Source organism: Chinchilla lanigera, unplaced genomic scaffold (assembly GCF_000276665.1).
Source record: "Chinchilla lanigera isolate Chin_1 unplaced genomic scaffold, ChiLan1.0 scaffold00041, whole genome shotgun sequence".
Classification (NCBI taxonomy): domain Eukaryota; kingdom Metazoa; phylum Chordata; class Mammalia; order Rodentia; family Chinchillidae; genus Chinchilla; species Chinchilla lanigera.
The window spans coordinates 6330904-6349053 of record NW_004955442.1 but is presented as its reverse complement, the minus strand read 5'-3'; the positions used below and the strand labels follow the sequence as shown (position 1 = coordinate 6349053).

Below are 18150 nucleotides of genomic sequence, written 5' to 3'. Positions count from 1 at the left end.
GTGCTTCCTCTGGATCTTGTTTAAAAATGAGTGTTAGAATGGAAAGTGGCTTAGAGAGTCTGCTGCTTGGTTTGATAAACGAGGAGGCTGTGGCCCACAGAGGTGATGCGACTGTTCAAGGTCACAGAGTACTCCCTAGGAATTGGCCAGTTATCAAAACTTAAACTGCATCCTCTTTGAACTAGCAGTTCATTTTCTAGGAGCCTATCACGAAGAATATTTACATACACACACACATACACACAAAGAAACAGGTATGTATAAGGCTCAGACTGTGGCATTATTTGAATTGGGATCAATAAAGGATTGGGGGCACAGTCTGTAGTTCGATCTCTTATGCAGCTGAGATAAAAGAACGGAAGGTCCACGTGTGCTGGTGGGGTGTAAATGCCATGGCCTGTTGTCATGTAAAAGATAGTAGCACAGCAACCTGGGCCATTCATGTTTGTAAAAAGCAGAACTCGTAAGAGTACATATAGAAATACATATGTGTCTGTACATGTAAATACACAGACAAGCACACAAAGAATAACTTGTAATGGGGTTCAGGGTGAGGAGCTGAGGCTGTGCTGATGAATGACCTATTTGGTCTTCCTCTGAATTTAGATATTCCAGTTTTAAGGATACAGATATAATTTACTAACATACAAGAATCAGTGGTTTGGTTTTTAGTATAGCTACAAAATTGTGCAACCATAGTCACTATATAACTAGAACATTTTGATGGAATTCTTACTTATTAGTCATCATACCTCACCCCTGCCCTACCATAATCCTTGGCAACCATGAAACAACTTCCTGCTTCTGTGGACTTTTTAAAGTGGAATTAGCTCTTTCATGTGCAGATTGTGAACAAGGATAAAATTTATGAGTGCATGTAAAGTGCTTACCATAGTACTGAGTACTTAGCAAGCATCCAGTAAACGTTAACTGCCATTGAGATCGTGTCCTCTTGGGTCATAATGGTCCAGTGTGTTAAATAGTTGTGTGGACGGAGTGAGAGAGTACTCACCTTTGAGAGAGTATAAGCTTTCTAGAAACGTCGTGGGTTATCACATGACTTACTGGCTGGGTTGGGACTACTACCTAGTACAGACTCTGGGATTTACAGGCGTTTAGAATAATATATTCTATATCTATATCTATAGCATAAAAATGTAAAAATGGATTTTTTTCCTACAGGAAACATTTTACTTATATAATTTGAGAAAATAAAGTTTTTAAAGCAGTAAAAACAGGCAGAAGGTGCTCAGTTTATACATGAACATGCCATGTGAAGTATACCTTGTTAGTTGGATGGCATCCCCAGTAAGAGTGAGAGATACTGTGTTTGTTGACTCTGGTTTATATATTTAGGCTAAAGTAATGTATTTTTCAATAATTCAGTAAAGAAATATTGAGAATCCAGTTTTTGTCCTATATGGTTCTGGTCATTTTGTGGGTTCAGAGAATCAAGATGGAGCCTGCCTTTTTTGGAGTTTCTCATCTAGGTAGGCAATCAATGGTCAAGGTTACGACCCGATGTTCCATGAATTATTTGCACATTGCCATGTACAGGGCATGCTTTCTGCACCAGGCATCCTGTTAGCTGCTTCATCCATTTCCTTTCTGGTTCCTCCAACGTTACCCTACCGCATAGGTGCGGTTGTCCCCTCAGTGCCCAGCAGGAAGGAGACTGCCTAGGACAGTCACCTTTTGTGCAGAAAGTGACCAAGTTGAGATTTGAACCTGAGTCTGTGTGGTCTAGGCCTTTGCATTTTATGCTATTGTGTCCCTTTCATTCTGTTGATGTGTCATTTTTAGCTGTACCATATTTAAGTGCCTATGGCAGGACCCAGAGTGCTAGGATTAAAGTATTTTAGAGCGATCTTCATGGGCCTTTGAAATTCCAGAGGTCTTGTTTTGAAGGTGTATAGTAATTTTCCAGGGAAGGTCTTGTTTTGACACGGGACTTAGAAATACATAATGTCTGTTGCTTTAACAAGCAGGTGTAGAAATTACCCATACTAATTATACAAAATAAAAAGGATTGAAAAGTTTAGAATGAAAACACTTATTATCTACTGCTCTTCAGACTCCAAGGTAGCAAGGATAACAGCCTAGCTATGCCCTTTGTCTGTGCTTGGACTACCATGTACACACCTGGATGGTGTCTTTCCTCACCAAAACATAGCCATATGACATGCATTTCTGCAAATAGATTAATTTTTGAACCTAGATCCATCTGCAGTGTGAAATGAGCTGGTTTTTTTTTTAAATGCCATGTGGAGCCATCCATGTCACCTTATTACTTTGCTAGCAAGCTGGCTTTTTATATCCCTGTAGAGTGCAGTCAGGGCCCAGAATTCTCTTCAGTAAACATTTTTACACAACTTAGATCAGGGCAAGAAATCACTCAGTCTGGCACACCTATCTGCGTGTTTTATTCTAGCAAAGAAGTGGTTTTCACTGTGAAGCTGCTTTTTACTTAGGGAGAAAAACACAATGCTAAAGTTTCCATCAGAGCCTCTGCTAGGCTACATCACATGAGCAGGTGGATATGTGGCTGGTGAAGGGTGTGATGACAGTTGCAGTTTTATGCAGCAGTCATTTCCAGCTGTCCCTGTGCATAGGTTGTATATTTAGCTGATGAAGAGAGATGAAGCATCCAAACAGGTGAGCAGATTTCTCTGGAACGACTGGTCAGAGGTGGAAACCTTTCCTGGAGAGGCTTTCTGATTGTAAAAGGAAAACAGGCTCTCACTTTGCATTTATCTTTTAAAAAAATTAATGTTTGGAGTGAGAATAAATTTTCTGTTCTCCTCGTGTTTAACTGTCACAAGTGATACCCTTGTTTTTGATATGAGGAAACTGAGGCTCAAAGGAATGCAGTAATGTGTAAGAGGACATGCCAGTTAGTGACATCTGGGAGGAGAAACTCTTACCTTATGTACTTATACCACTTGTGACACTAGCCTTCCAACACCAGATGCATGCAGTTTCCTCCCACACCAGGCAATGCTCTGTTGCCAGCTGGATGTGCTGAAATTAATTTCTGAGGTAACCAGAGGTTGTATACTCTCTACAGATTAAGAGCTCAGCTTCATAAGACTGCTCCCCATTTCAAATGCCAACTGCATATTTCAGGTATGACTGTGCTGCAGATCAACCAGCTGTACACTAGTGATTCTCATGATCCCTTTCTTGGGACCAGTCACTTGCTATAGTGGCTCATAGCATTCAGGAAAGCACTCTGCTTATTGTTACTCTTTAATTGTAATGCACACAATCGGGAACAAGCAGATAGAAGAGATGCATAGTGTAAGGAATGAGGAAGGGAGCTCCTACTCCTTCTTTAGAAGTGCCCCCCGTTAGGCCCCTTCACACTCTCAGGGGCATAGTTCTTCAACACTGCTCTGTTAAGTGTTTGTGGAGGCTTCATTAAGTGGGCATAACTGAGTACATTGTTGGCCATTGGTGATCAACTCATCATCTTCAGCCCTGCTACCCTCCCTAATGTGAGAGGGTGGGCTAAAGGTTCCAGTCTTCTCATCCCAGGGATAGTTCCCTTGGAAACCAGCTCCCATCCTGAGGTTTTGTAGGAGCCCCAAGCCACCAAATCATCTCATTAACATAAAGGGAGCTTGGACTCTCACTTTGGAGATTCTAAGGATTTTATGAGCTGTGTGCCCATAAATTTATCTTAATTACAAATCACAGCACCACTACCTTGACAGAGCCAAGATCTGAATCTAAGGATGCTGTGTCTTCCCTCATCACATGCAACTCCTCATCTGTTGTTTAAAAAAAAAAAAAACGAAAAAAAAAACAAAACCAAAAAACACTACTCTATTATATCATCAGTGCTCCTGTCTTTGAGAGGGACACAGACATATCTATACCTTGTGGGAAGTATTTTTTGCTTGGATATCGAATGCTACAACATCCTTTGAGTTATGTTTTCTTTGTTTGCATACTATATTAACCTCTGGCTTTTTGATCAGGGCCGATTCTCTATGAAATAGGCTTACATCATTAAAAAATTAAATTTTAACTTTTTCGGGTTTAGAATTTATAGTGCTCTTGTACTATCAGTTGGCAACCAAAAATGTAAGTTTGTGCTTCCATCGTGTGTGTGTGTGTGTGTGTGTGTGTGTGTGTGTGTGTGTGTGTGTGTGTGTGTACTGCCTATAGGGAGGTAGGTTTCCTCTCTGTTGGGGATGTAACATGGTCTAGGAGGTCATGGGTGGTTGGCACTGGAGGGGGAGTGGGCTTCATGGTAGGAAGCAGAGTGGGAGCTGGGAAGAACTGAGGGTCTGAGATCTGGCAGACTGCACTTTGTGGTGTCACGGTCATCGTTTAGAGTATCTTCTGAAAACTCTATCTTGCATTTTCTCATCTCTGAAATGGAGATGTCACTTCAAGTGTCAGTTGGCATTGTATAAATTGTCCAAGGGGTGCTGCACACCTGGAATGGAGTCCTGAGACTGTGGCAGGAGGTTGAACCTTTCTTGTACCACTGGGGTAGCCATTTCTGGCCAGAGCTATGATCTCTTTTGTCTGTGTTATGCCACCATCTTTCCTGTGTTCTGAGCCTGGCTTTTCCTGGTAATCTTTAGGCTGATAAACATTTCTCATTTGGGGTAGCACCCTTCTCAAAGGTAGGAATTCTCTAAAAAGCTATAGCATGTTAGTGTTGCCTCTGAGAGCCGGAGATAAAAGCTCCTACGGAGGGTCTGTATGACATCTGGCTTTGTGAAGCTGGAGCTGAATAGGAGTCTGGTGACATTGTGGGGTATCTTCCTGTCTGCATTGCAATCCTAGGGCAGGGAAAGGTTCATACACCCACCCTTTCCCAAGCTCCTGTTAGCTTTTAGACCTCCTGGTACTTGCTGACACAAAACAGTCCCACCTGGACACAAACTAGTCCCTTCTTTTTTTTCTGACCACCCTTTCCCCTCTAAGAAAGAGGGCTACGTGCAGTGTTGGTACTTTTCTTTTCCTTACTACATCCCTGGATCTCTAGCATCTAGTTCCTGGCACTTTATGAATCTTCAGTAGCTTCATTGAGGAATGAATACATGAAAGACTCACCTATGGTCATGCACTGGATGTTTTGTCTTCATAGAGCTCCACTGTCTCATCCACCATGCTCCCCACCAGCCTCAGGGGACACCTGGAAGATGGAGCGTGTTACTGTTAGGAAGACTGTTTCTTTTGCTGCAATAACTATGGGACCTATTGTCTTCTTGGAATCATGCACACCTCACCCAGGGGGAACCTTTCTTCTCTGGAACCTTGAAGTATCTCAGGTTTCTCAGCACACAGAATCTGGCGTGCTCTTACAGTCCTGGGAGCACCTCCTTGTGTCCATTAGCATGTCCTGGGAAAAATATCTCTAAATTTAAGGTCATTCTTTATCTGCCTTCATCACCAGCACCTCATGCTGTGTGTATCTGGGGTCATGCTAAGCTTGTTTAAATTGAAAGCAACACAGTAACCTTATCATGCTGTTTGCCAGGCTATTCTCCGTGTTATTTGAAATTTTGCTTAAAATAACTTAGGCAGAAACTCCATGTGTTCTCTGGTGCCTGCTAGTGAGATCAGCATAGTGTCTACTTATTTCACATGATTTATCACAGATGCCCCAAACAAATTCAGCAGGCTACAGTGAGATGAAAAACCATGTGATATTCTGCAAATTCTCATGACCTGCTAATGGTGCTAAGTAACACACAGCTTTTCTGGAATGTGAAAAATAGTTCTAATTTAAAGTAAATGCCTTTGTAGTTCCACCAAACAGTTTCAGCATCTTGACTATTCAGATTTAACAAGAGAGGCTTATTGTTTTTGCCCAATCATTGTTTTTTTTCCACTTGGAGTCTGACTTTTATAATTATGCCACTATGGAAATTATAGGAGAAATTGCTGACTACTGAGTAGATAGGCAAGTAAATAGAGTATAGGTTTTCCTGTGAATAATGTGGATATTAGCTAGGTGATTGGTTTAACACAGGATCCTGTGCTAGACAAATAATGTACTGTGTTCACTTTTGGCATGAGATTAAATGGCCAGAGAGAAGCCTGTTTGGAGGTGTCTTACTTACTTTTTCCTATTGCTGAGACAAAATACTTGACACCCAAAGTTAAAGGGAAAAAGGTTTATTTGTCTCACAGTCTGTAGAGGTTTCAGTCCATATTCAGCTGGCTCCAAGGCAGGTGGCACATAGTAGACAGGGCTCACAGAGAAGAAACATTCATGGTGGGCAGAAGGTAGCAAAGCAAGAAGGAGAAGGGGTGCCTCTTTCTGTTCCTTATGTTGTATCCAGGCTACCGGGAATAGGAGAGTGCCAGACGAATCAGTGGACTGACTTAGTAATCACCCACCTTAATCCTAGCATTGCACCATGCATCAGTTATACACTCTAGGTCCAGCTACCTCTGAAAAAGCCCCACCTATAACTGCATGAAGCTTGGGGGTGTGCATCTAAACACAAGCCATAACAGGAGGCTACATGAGATTATTCTTTTGAAACACTTTGTAAATCCCAAAGTGGGATATAAATTGAAGCATATTATTATTTTGATTTTTCTGAGAATCCATCAAAAATGCATATGAGTAAATTTTGTTTACTTCATTCTATTGGTTACCTTTCTATTACTGGCACAAAGACATCTGATTTCCATAATTTAAAGGAGGAAGGATTTATTTTGGTTCCAGTCCATGGCTCCAAGGCAGAAGCATCATGAGTAAAGGGAATGGCAGAGCAAATCTGTTAACGTCATGGTGGCTAAAGCACAGATCACTAGAAGAGCCAATGGGGCGGGGGAGGTAGCAGGGACCAGGTATATTCCCCAAGGTCATGCTCCCATGACCTACCCAGAGACACCAAGAAATGTGCTTTACTGATCTTCTAAGTGTCCCTTGTGCCTGACAATCAAGACTGATAATCAGGATTGATATACATTAAATACATACAACACAAGCATAAATTATTTTTTGCTTTTGACTTATCTTTGTATTTGGTCTTTTTAAGAAGTGCAATTTAATTTTCTTACCCAAGGTGGAAATACCTAACCATGTAGATGGAAGTTTCTATCTTGTGGGATATCAGCAGCTGTATTATTTATTTGGTCTTCACCAGGGCAAAATGAAAAGTTCTGAACACTGTAAAAGTAATTCAAAATATGGAGTGAAGTTGTTAATGATTAACTTTTGGGTCTAATATTGCATTGCTAACCAGTATTTTAAAGCATTATATTCTTGAATTCAGAGAGAGCTGTTATGAACACAAATAGATAGGTGTACTTTTCTCCTGGAATATTAAATTGTCATTCTTTCAATTTTGAAACTGATATATAATAGTCTGGAAAGCCACAGCTTAAAAGTTTTAGTTTGATCAGTCACAAATGTTTATATTTATTGTTTAGGTTTGGCATTCAGAATTCAATCACAATTGATTCTCTTCAAATTGACTGGTTTGTTGGGTGATGTGTAAAGAATATAGAATGGTATTATAACCTGTTATTTTTAGCTCTCAAATGTTACTCAGACTTCTTTTGTATTGTCTTCTCTGAATACTCACATGTTCGGTTACTCCCAAGGCTAATGAAGTTGTCTTGACTTGAAAATAGACAAAGTAGATGTTGTGCTTGTATCAACTTATCCTGGTGGGATGAACGACTTCTCTGCCTCACCACATGTTCACCTTCAGCGGTAGAGGCGCCTAACCTAGCAAACTGCTTCCCTCACTTGTGTTAATCCTTAAGCTGTAAGTCTGCTGCTTAGTTTTGTTTCCTCCTTCCCCCGCTCCCTCCCTCCTTCCTTCGCTCTCTCCCTTCCTCCCTTCTTTCCTTCCTTAGTACCAAGAATTGAACTCAGGACCTCACTCTTGCCAGGCAAGTGCTGTGCCATTGAGCTATAGCCCCATCTTCTTTCCCTTCCCTTCCCTTCCCTTCCCTTCCCTTCCCTTTCCTTTCCTTTTCCTCTTCTTTTCCTCTTCTTTTTCTTTCCTTCTTTTTTAAATCTAGATTGAAACTTTCATATCAGCTACCTGCTAATTCTTAGCTTTTATGATTTTGTTGTTTTGTTTTCTGTACAATTCTTTTTCCTTAAGGGCAATTAAAAAGTAAACTGATATTTTACTGGGACTTTAAGAGGATGTAAATGAATGTGTTCCATCTAGCATCTTTCAGTAGAAGTCCTTTACATTTTTTCATTAAATAACTATTTCAGATTGCAGGTTGTTGCTGATCATTCTCTTCAGTGGCTGGGACAGTTGTCACTGCTGAGAGGAAATAATTTAGCAAAGCATGTATCACTTTCCATATTGTCACTGGGCCTTAACCATTGGTGGTTAGACTTAGTCACCAGGCTGCTGGATGCTGAGTAGCAGGTCCCCTCAGGCTTGTGTTTCAACTTGCTCAGCCTTCTTTACTTTTCCTTTCTCCCTGGAGGCCACTCCCTCTCTGTCGCTGGGGCTGGGCTTAAATCCTTGTTTTGCCTCATTATCTCCTTATTGTGGCTGACAGAGGAGTTTCATCACTCACAACACACAGGAAATGCAGGTTGCATAGTTGGTACCAGTTTTGAAACTGGAGGCTAAATTATATTCTTAAAACATACCACTGGGCCTTTTTCTTATCCGTTGATGGGGTTCTTTCCTGCTCTGATTCTTCTGCTTTTCTTGAATTAGTCTGGTTTGTTCCCAGTTTTTCTTCATTTGCTCTTCTGGATGAAGCAGGTGCACGTGAATATACACCTTGTAGTGGAAATAATGGGTTGTCTGCTGTGCCTGTTAGCTCTCTGACCAGGGATCAGTTTCCCTCTAGCATGGCCTTATGATGACCTTGTGTGTTGGTTTTAGAGTTTTTCCAGATGCTCTTTGCTGTCGTTGTAAGGAAGGTTTACGAAGGCCAGTTCTTGGCTCCACATGTAACCTGACCCCATCACTGCTCTACACCAGGCTGCAGGCAGGCACTAACTTGTGGCATCACTTTTTTTGTTGGAGAAAACAAAATATAAAAGATTCAAGTGTAGGTTTCTGCATTGTAGAAGCATTACCTATATTCCTGAGATGGAGAGAAGTGCTGAGATTAATCCTAACTCTTCCTGACAGTTCTTACTGTTTTATTTTTTTAAATTTTTTTTTTTTTTTAGTTTACATTTTTTTTTAACTTTAAAAATAAAAGAACAAACGGGGGAAACTATGTATATATGTATATACGGATAGTTAACATAGTTGTACTACTGGCTTATATCACTTTATTTAAAGGAACAGTTAATGATTAATTATTTGATCAATCTTCCCTGTCTATATTTGCTTTCCTGAGTAATCACTTTGAACTTACTATTTTAAAATGCAGTTTATCATTCACTTTATTGTATTTATTGTATGAGAATGTTGCCATGTTGAAGCAGTTATTACTTGTGATTTTTTTTCCCATAAAAAGCATCTTCTGCCTGGAGGAGCCACTCAGGAAGATTTTTTTTTTTTTCTTTTAAAACTGGAACTTTAGTTTTGATTAGTTTTAAAACTCTTATGGAGTGTCTCTCTTTTCCTAAAGTTGTGCCAAATCTCTGGAATGTTGATGGAGAAGTCACTGTCCCTGAACAGAAGCCGGGAGAAGTTGCTGAAGAGCTAGCAAGCTCCTATGAAAGGAAGCTCATTGAGGTAAGGACTCCCTGGGATTACTGTGTGTCTTTGTTCCAACTGTTAGCTGCTCTGGAGATTTTCAGGAGAAGGTCCAGCCTATTAAGTTAGGGTTGTTTGCAAAGGAACCAACCAATCCCATACCCTTCCACCTCTGGAACAAACACAACCAGAACAGAATAGCTCAGATAAAATCAGTATATGGATGAAAAAAGTAACAGTTGAGTATTTTACAATATAACTTAATTAGAAATATCTGTAATTTATGTTTTGAAAGTGGAAGTTAATTCATATTATACACATATCTGTGTCTTGGTTTATGTATGTATTGCCTGACAAAGATAGCATAAAAAGAAAAAAATTCTAAAAAAATATGCCCCCATCTACTTCAGTCACATGTTAAAGGAAGAATGCACATAAAAAGTAGAATTTAGGGTCTGGGGATGTAGCTCAGGGGCACAGCACCTGCCTGGCAGGCATGAGGCCCTGAGTTTGATTTCTGGTACAAAAAAAAAAGAAAAGAAAAAGTAGGGTTTAAAAGATGGTTTAATGTGAGGAAATTCATCCAGATAAGTCATCTCATTAAAGGAAAAGAAACATATTGTCTTGATAAATAACAAAAAATTGTTTGATAATGTTCACCACTGATATCTGATAAAATATTATTGATACATAAGGATTCAGGATATTTTGATATGATAAAGAGTTCTTATCTGAAACTGTTGTCACTATACTTCATGGTAAAGCTGGGAGGCTTAACTTTTCCCTAGTTGTGAGTGTATATTGTGATGGTTGCTTGGTGGTAGGGTTATGTGTGGCATCTGTATATATACACATGTACATACATACAGAAATTTACAAGTATACTTCCAGTACTTTTAAAATCTTCTACAGTGAATACATTTTTATTTTTATGACTAGGAAAACACCACTAATTGTTATGGAGACATGCCTGAATTAGATGGGCTTCTGAAGTAGGGTGTTGGAAAAGTAACGCCAAAGCTCATTTCTGATTAAGGTCACCATTTTCAAGGGCGTGTATTGTCTGTGTGTTAGTATGCTTTCTATTTCTATGACAAAATACCTGAGAAAATCACTGTAAAGGAAGAAAGGTTTAGCTCATCATTTCAGAGGTTTCAGTCCATGGTTGGCTGGCTGCATTGTTTGTGGGCCTACAGGGAGTCAGTACAGTACATCATGGGGGAGAGGGCATGGAAGAGCAGTCAAAAAACAGAGAGATTGAGAGGGGCCAGGAATAAGATATAGTCCCCTGGGCCACACCCTCAAGGTCCAACTTCTACAAGACTAGGCTTCACCTGCTACAGTTGCTGCCACCTCCTAATAGTCCCTACAGCTATGAATCCATCAGTGGATTAACCCACTGCTGAGGTTAGAGCCCTCATGATCCAGTCACTTCTGAACATTGCTGCATTTCAGACTACACCTTCAATACATGACTCTTTGAGGAAAATTTCATATCCAGACTATAACAGTCTGGTTCCTGAATTAACTCTTAAGGAAGGGAGATGCCGTAAGAAGCAATTTGATCTAACTCAGGTGAACTTACAAGGAGGCAAGCTTTGGCCTTTGCTAGAACAAGATGGTGAGGAAGAGCTAGAACTGGGTTGGGAAGTCTTTAGGACTGGGGAAACTGTCTTGTCCTATATGGCCTGTGCCTCTCACTGTGTCCAGTGAGGTGAGGAGACTCAGTGTTAGCTAGTGACAGTGCCAGAGTACCAGATTATCAGTTCATGCCCAAAAAGCCTGGGCCTTTAGCATTATGACAGCCTGTAGATTTTTCTCTCCCACTGGCTACCCAATCCCTGGAAGGCAGAGATTATGTCCTTTGCATGTCTGTATTTTCAGGAGCTATTTATTGGCAAGTGACAATATATTTTTAAGGACAGAAGGATAGGGGTGTCTCAGTTTATTGAATGAGTGAAGGGCTGATTAATCAGGGAAGGTGCAAGGGTTATCAGACTGAAAGTGGGAGGGAAGGCTGTATTTCTTCAGGAGACCAGGGGGAGAAGTGTGGTGGCAAGGTCTTGGCGTATGGGTGCCCATTAGAGAAAGCACCTCTTCTCCAGAGTCCACAGGGCACTAGCATTAGCGCCCTGAGCAGGGATCTCACCCTAGATGCAAGGTGCACAGGTGCTACGCTGCATGCCAGCTTTGAGAAGACAGCCACTGGCTATTAGACCCGCTGAGCAGGTGCCATTAGTTCATCAGATGGTGGTTGTTGGTTCATTTAGTGCTTATTGGATGTCTACTTTCTACACAGAGAAGACAAGGCATGAAGCCCTGTGCAGGGAAATAGTAGGCAGGTTAGAGAAACAGAAGGAGGTGCATAGGTTTGGAAGCGAATGAACGAGGGGAGAGAAGTGGTGCTGTGGACGGAAAGGTAGGTGGGTCAGACAATAGTGCCTTGGAGGTTGTGTGGTAGTCATGTCACTACCTGATTTACCGTGTGAAAGTCTCATAATCTCTCTTGGATAACTTCAGCTGGATATGAGGGGAAGATCAAGTCACACAGGGAGTTCATTGTCAGATCCCCTCGCCTTGCTGTTCTGTTAACCATGAGAGTTAAAGGTTAAGCTGCCAAATGAGGGAGCTAGTGGTTCAGGGGTAGTGATTTCCCTTGCCAGCCTGAAGCTTTCTTCCCTTCCTTCTGTAATTCTCCTAGCTGGGACCAGCAGAGCTGCCGGCTTTAGTCAGCAAGCTGAAAGCAATATGAGATTAAAGCAGAGATGTCCTCAAATGGTGTGTACTACCCTAGACTGATTTTCATTCTTTGGTTGCAGAGTGCAGTTCTGTTCTTTCATCTGTGACTAGCTTAGCATTTCATTACCCCAAGACATTTGCTGAACCTTCGTATTTGCATGAATGAAGTCCTTGCTATGTTCTTTGTGGTGCTGCTCTGTCATTTTGTTAATGGGTTGATTTTTACCATAGTAATAAACACTTGTGGGAGTAGAATAATGAAGAAGTGTGGGGAAAAAGCTGTTTGAAAAAGGGCAAAAGAAGAGACATTTTATTTTGAATGATATGGCTGCTTGGAATAGCCCAAGCATTGTGACTCACATCTGAATGTAAAAGGAATTTCTGAACATGCCTCCTCTAGGTGTCTGTCTTCCGAAGCATAAAAATCACCTCTACTGTCTGTGCATATGTACAACACATTTGTCTTTGATGGCTATAACCCAGTGTCCGGGCAGCTCAGAACTTGAACTCAATACCATACAGTCATTTGTTAATAGTGGGTAAGTTTTAAGTACCAGAGAGTAGAGGTAGAAAGAAAGATAGTTCTGCGGCTGGAGGTGTGGCTCTGTGGTGGAGCTTATCATGTGTGAAACTCTGTGTTCTATCCTCAGCACCAAAAAAAAAAGAAGAAATTCGGTTGGGCGAAATTTAATCTGGCAGGGGAAAACACCACTATGGAGGTCACTATAATCCTAGTAGCATCAAGTGCATACGGTTCTAAGCACTGTGCTGAGGCTTTTATGTCAGTGAACTCCTGAGACGCTAGAAGAGTTCCTTGAGGAAGACATCATTGCTCTCTGCAGTTCACAGATGCAGCCTGGAGAGGTTTAGTAACTTTCTGAAGATTTCTCAGCTGTAAGCAGCAGAGTGTGATTTGAGTCACCTGGGCAGTTAAGCGCCAGATCACAGGCCTGTAACCCTTGACTTGTGCTTTGAAGGCTGAGCTGGTTGAAGGAAAACAAAACAAAGCAAAACCAACAACAGAACCCCTCAAAAGTTAACTTACTAGAGGAGACTATTGCTAGTAATGTTTGAGACAGTGAATGAGGGCACAAGCAGGAGAACCAGCAGCAGATGGCAGAGCCTGTGGCAACATCAGCATGTGAGATGGTGCCGGGGAGATATCACACTCCTCCTTTTGCTCCTGGAGAAGAAGGAGGGAAGAGCATGTCTCATCTGTGCCTCGACTGCCTGATTCTGAGGGACTTGGGAGGACCAGGTGGCGGAGGCTCCTTGGGGGTGATGCACACATGGCCTTTTCAGCTGTCTTCATTGCCTGCCATGGTCATGGCATATAGTGAGAGCTCTATAATACTGTACTAAACAGAGTGCCTGTCTGTTGAATGGACTCAGTTGTTTACTGAAGTACATATAGGATGCTAAGGGGGAGTTCTGGAACCGCAGATTGGGAGTATGTTGAACAGACCACCACAGCTACATCCTAAGTATAGCTCAGAGCTTCAGGGTGGAAAGAAATAGATGTTTAATAAGAGGAAACATGGGCTTGGTAGGGTGGTCAGGCTCCCTTCTGGCACCCAGTTTTCAGGGGAAGCGGAACTCAATGAGCACATTCCCTGGCATCTTCTCAGTGTCCAGCCTAAAGCTTCTTTTTTCCTTCGCCAGTGGCTTCTCCTGCCCTATAACAGAGGAGTTGATTACTGTAGGGATGAGCCAGAAAGATGCGAGGCTGAGGCAGATATGTTTCTTATGTGGTCTTTGCTTACCCAGATTGTTTTCCTTCTTTCTTGATTGCAGGGTGACTTTTGTGGCATAGTCATTGCTGTTTTTCTATGGATAGTACTTGTTCTTCGTCACCCCAAGCCTGGGCCTCAATTGCAGAAATGAATGAGGCAGTGCCTACGATTACAGAGCTGGCTGGTCCCGTGTAAGGTAGACGTGTGGTGTGATCTTGGGTGAGGTAGGTATGGCCATGTGTTGTCAGGAGACAGATCGAAGTGCCAAGGTGGAAGTATGCCACAGGGCCTGGAGCCAAGTCTTCCATGAGTTCTGTAGAGGCTGACCCTCAGCCATAGCTTCTTCCGTCTTTCTTTGGAACTATAGGGATGGTGTTCAGAATTTCTTTTGTAAACTCCATCCTTCTTGAAGCCCCAAGACATCAGGAGAGGTAGATCTGTTCTCACCAAGGATTTTGAAGATCAAATGCTAGCCTTATCTAAGATAGATCTAAGACTCTTGCTTCTTTTAAATAAATTTCTTTAGATTAGACACATCTCCAGAGATTTTTCCATTCTATTATAGCAGTTGGCTTCAAGAAAAATGTAGCCAGGCATGGTTTGAACGCCTGTAATCCCAGCACTCGGGAGGCTGAGAGAGGAGGGTCACTGCAAGTTTGAGGCCAGCCTGGGCTAAATGGTGAGTTGAGGCCAGCCTGATTATATAGTGAGACCCTGTCTTCAAAACAAAACAAAACAGAACAACAACAACAAAAGAAACCTAACAACAAAAAGAAAGTATGTAAAATGCTAGTAACATTTGGACTTTGATCTGTATCTCTTTAGTACTACCATCTGCAGCTTGGTGACTTAGAGGACACGTGCTGTCACATTTCAGAGTGAATTCAGATGTTCACTTTCCACTATGGGTCCCGGGGCAGGCTTCCCAGTCTCTCTAAGCCCAGTTTCTCCATAGGTGGAATGCATCCAGTAAAACCTACTAGAGGGTTGCTTTAGGAATTAAGCACAGGGTACCCGGGCCAGAGCCTGGAGCAGGTAGGTGCCATCGTGCCTCCTTTTCTCCCTTCCATTTTGATTTTCCATCACTGCCAGCTGTCTCGGTGGGACAGTAAATCCAAGCACTGTGCCTTCGTATTGGATCCTGGATGGGGATTTGACCAGAGCTGGGGCAGTGGGGCTCTAACTCCTGAGTTGTGTAGGAAATCAGCAATGTTTGGAAGGCCATTTGTTCAATAGCAAGTAGCAATAAGCATTCAATAGACCAGTTGCAGTTAGTCTTATAAGACTCTTCTGTTGTTCTGGAGCTCCCAGGGCTATTAAGGTCCAGTTCCTTTTCTGAACCAGATTCCTCTATTCCTCATTGTTCATAGTAAATTCTGTTTTAGCTTAGATTGGAATCTGTTTCTCTTTCTTACCACCAACCTATCTCAATTTATAAAAATGTTTTTATAGATAAAAGATCAATAGATGTTATTTCTCATCATTTTCTCTTCCATTCATTGAATACCAGAGTTGAGCCCCTTTGTGCTGCCTCTGACTGCCCCAGGTCTTGCTTTTAAGCCCATACCACAGCTGTCGGCTCCTGCTAGGTGCCTTATATCTAGCATTGTCAGTTTACCCTTTGCAAACAGAGCTTTACTTGCTTCCATATGGCTGGGCTCAGCTAGCTGTTGACTGATTTTTCAAATTATAGGATACTTATCATTTACTGTATGAGGGTAGTTAGTCCCTGAATTTTTGCTCATGGGTGAAATAAATGGTATATTAATGACATTTATTCTCATTATAATGGCAGTTACTTTTAATAGAAAAGTAAGCTTAAGCATCAAGCTGATAAAAAATACATTCATAATCATACACTGTAGATAACTGTGGATGTGATCAACATTTTAACAAATGTAAAAGTTCCTGAAGCAGCTGGGACCTCGGGCCCAATGGCCCCACCAGTGCTTGCTTCCCAAATTGGCACCCATGGGCCTTGCCACTTTTGATGTATCTGGAAGTGATTTTTATACAAGAAAAACATGGGCTTTTAAATAAAATACTGAAATTCATGTAAGGACTTGAGAGGAAGAACTCTGAACTAAAATCTACAGTAAACTGATGCTCAAAATGAAGAACATGATGTAAAGTGCTTGTTTATTTGATTTTAAAATCATATGATGCTGAGTGGATTGAGACCAGACTGTCACCTCATGTAAGAGTGAAATAGGTTTGCTCCACAAGCAAAGCTGAGTGTTCAATGAGTGAAAAGTGGTAAGGAGTTCACTTTTATCAGGATAGGTGTATTTCTCCCTAGTGTGAATGATTAACAGGGACAGACCTTTTAGGAATTCTTAAAACCTTTTCTTATGGAAAAGTTGAAATATATACAAACACAGAATAATGCAACGTTCCTCTGTGTCCTGTCCCCCAGCTTCAGCTGTTAGAAATCCTTGGCCAGTTTCCATCTTTAACCTGTCCAACTCCCTAGTTTCTCATGAGGTTTTGAAGAAAGTTCCAGATTCTAGATGATGACATCCCCAAGTACTTTAGAATCTAGCTTAAAAGGAAGGGGTGGGGTAAAATAGAAAAAGAAAAGTCACAATAATAGTAATACACATTAAAAAGTCTCATAATGGAGACCTGTGCTGGACCCAGAGAATCTCAGATTGGACTGTCAGAGAGAGGGACTTCTTTGAACAGAGGGCATTTTGGGATGAGGGCCCTTGCAAAGGTTCCCCTTCCCCAGCTTCCTAAGAAGGAACCTTAGCACCTAACTCACACAGGGTGGCCACACCCTGGGCTTTTCCACCTCTTGGATATGCCCTTTGCTTGGTTGTTTCTGTTGATTCCAGTTAACCACACACAAGCGGTATTGGCAGATGAGCTGCACTGGCCCTTGAAAGCTGAGGAATTGGAGACAAGAAGGAGTGGCCACAGCCTGCAGGGTTTTCTCAGAGCATGAGTTTCCATGCTTCCAGTTTGCAAATGACGAGGTCCCGGATGAAGGCTTCTCGAAGCAGAAGAGACAGCTGTGCCCTGCAGATGAGTCCATCAGTGTTTATTAGAAATGTTTTTATACCACTACTTCAAAAATTTTATAGATGGACCGAGAATGTCTTTATGTAAGACTTGGTAGAAGAGTATTCAGAGCCTCCTGTACCTATCGCCTGACTCTTAACAGTTATTAGCCCATGGCCAGTCTTGCTTCATCCATGTACCCTTATATTTCCTCAGCTTCAAATACTGTTTTGAAGGAAATCCTGAGTATTTTGGAATATACTGCTAATAGAGCCTGAGTGCTCTGCAAGAAAAGAAAAGAAAAAGCCCTATAATATCACTGTAATACCTAAAAGTTAATAATAATTCCTTGATATCAAATGTCTGCTGAGTGTTTGTCTTTTTTTTGATACTGGGAATTGAACTTACGACCTTGAGATTGCCAGGCAGGCACTGTGCCACTGAGCGATATCCCTGGCTCTGCTGAGTGTTTAAATTTCCAGTTCAAATATTTGAATAAGAGCCCATTAAGGTTAACCTGCTGCAATTGGCTGGTGGATCTCTTAAGTCTCTCTTAGTTGATAGATTTCCCTATCTATTTAAGTCACCTGTCCATAGTTATGGACATGCTAGCATGTTAGAATCAGGATTTGCCCTCAGCTGACTGACTTCAGAGCTGGTGCTCTTCCCACTTCCCTCGCTGGCTTTCTTTATCCCTGTCTAGAAACAGAAATTGGATCTTCCTTGTCACCTAGCTTCAACTGTTGACTGTAAGGGAAGCCAGGACAGTGAAAACAGTGACAAGCATGGCACCTATTAACTTGTTAAGCCCAAGGAATGATCGAAGGGATGAAGAGGAAGAGTGGAGACAGATTGTAGCTGGAAGACCCGATTTACCACTGTAAGCAGTGGGCACTGGGCACTTGCTGTGACATCAGGCCCATATTGATGTCTCTGTGCTCATTGGGCCCAGCCTATCGCTATGTGCCAAGGTGATCTGGGCAGTGTGGCTTACTTTTGGCAGTGCCTCAACTCATTGACTCTTCCTTCTTTCCTCATCAGCCCTGGCCTTCCTGTCACTC

At 41.7% G+C, this 18150-nt stretch overlaps 1 protein-coding gene across 2 annotated transcripts in view; it reads left to right on the top strand.

The window, feature by feature from the left end:
- Snx29 (sorting nexin 29) overlaps positions 1-18150 on the top strand; it is a 525079-nt gene that overhangs the window by 258387 nt on the left and 248542 nt on the right. For both annotated transcript variants that reach the window (XM_013517836.1, XM_005391150.2), the window contains exon 15: positions 9547-9653. In XM_013517836.1, coding sequence (XP_013373290.1) covers positions 9547-9653 — 107 coding nt within the window. The remainder of the gene's footprint in view (positions 1-9546; positions 9654-18150) is intronic.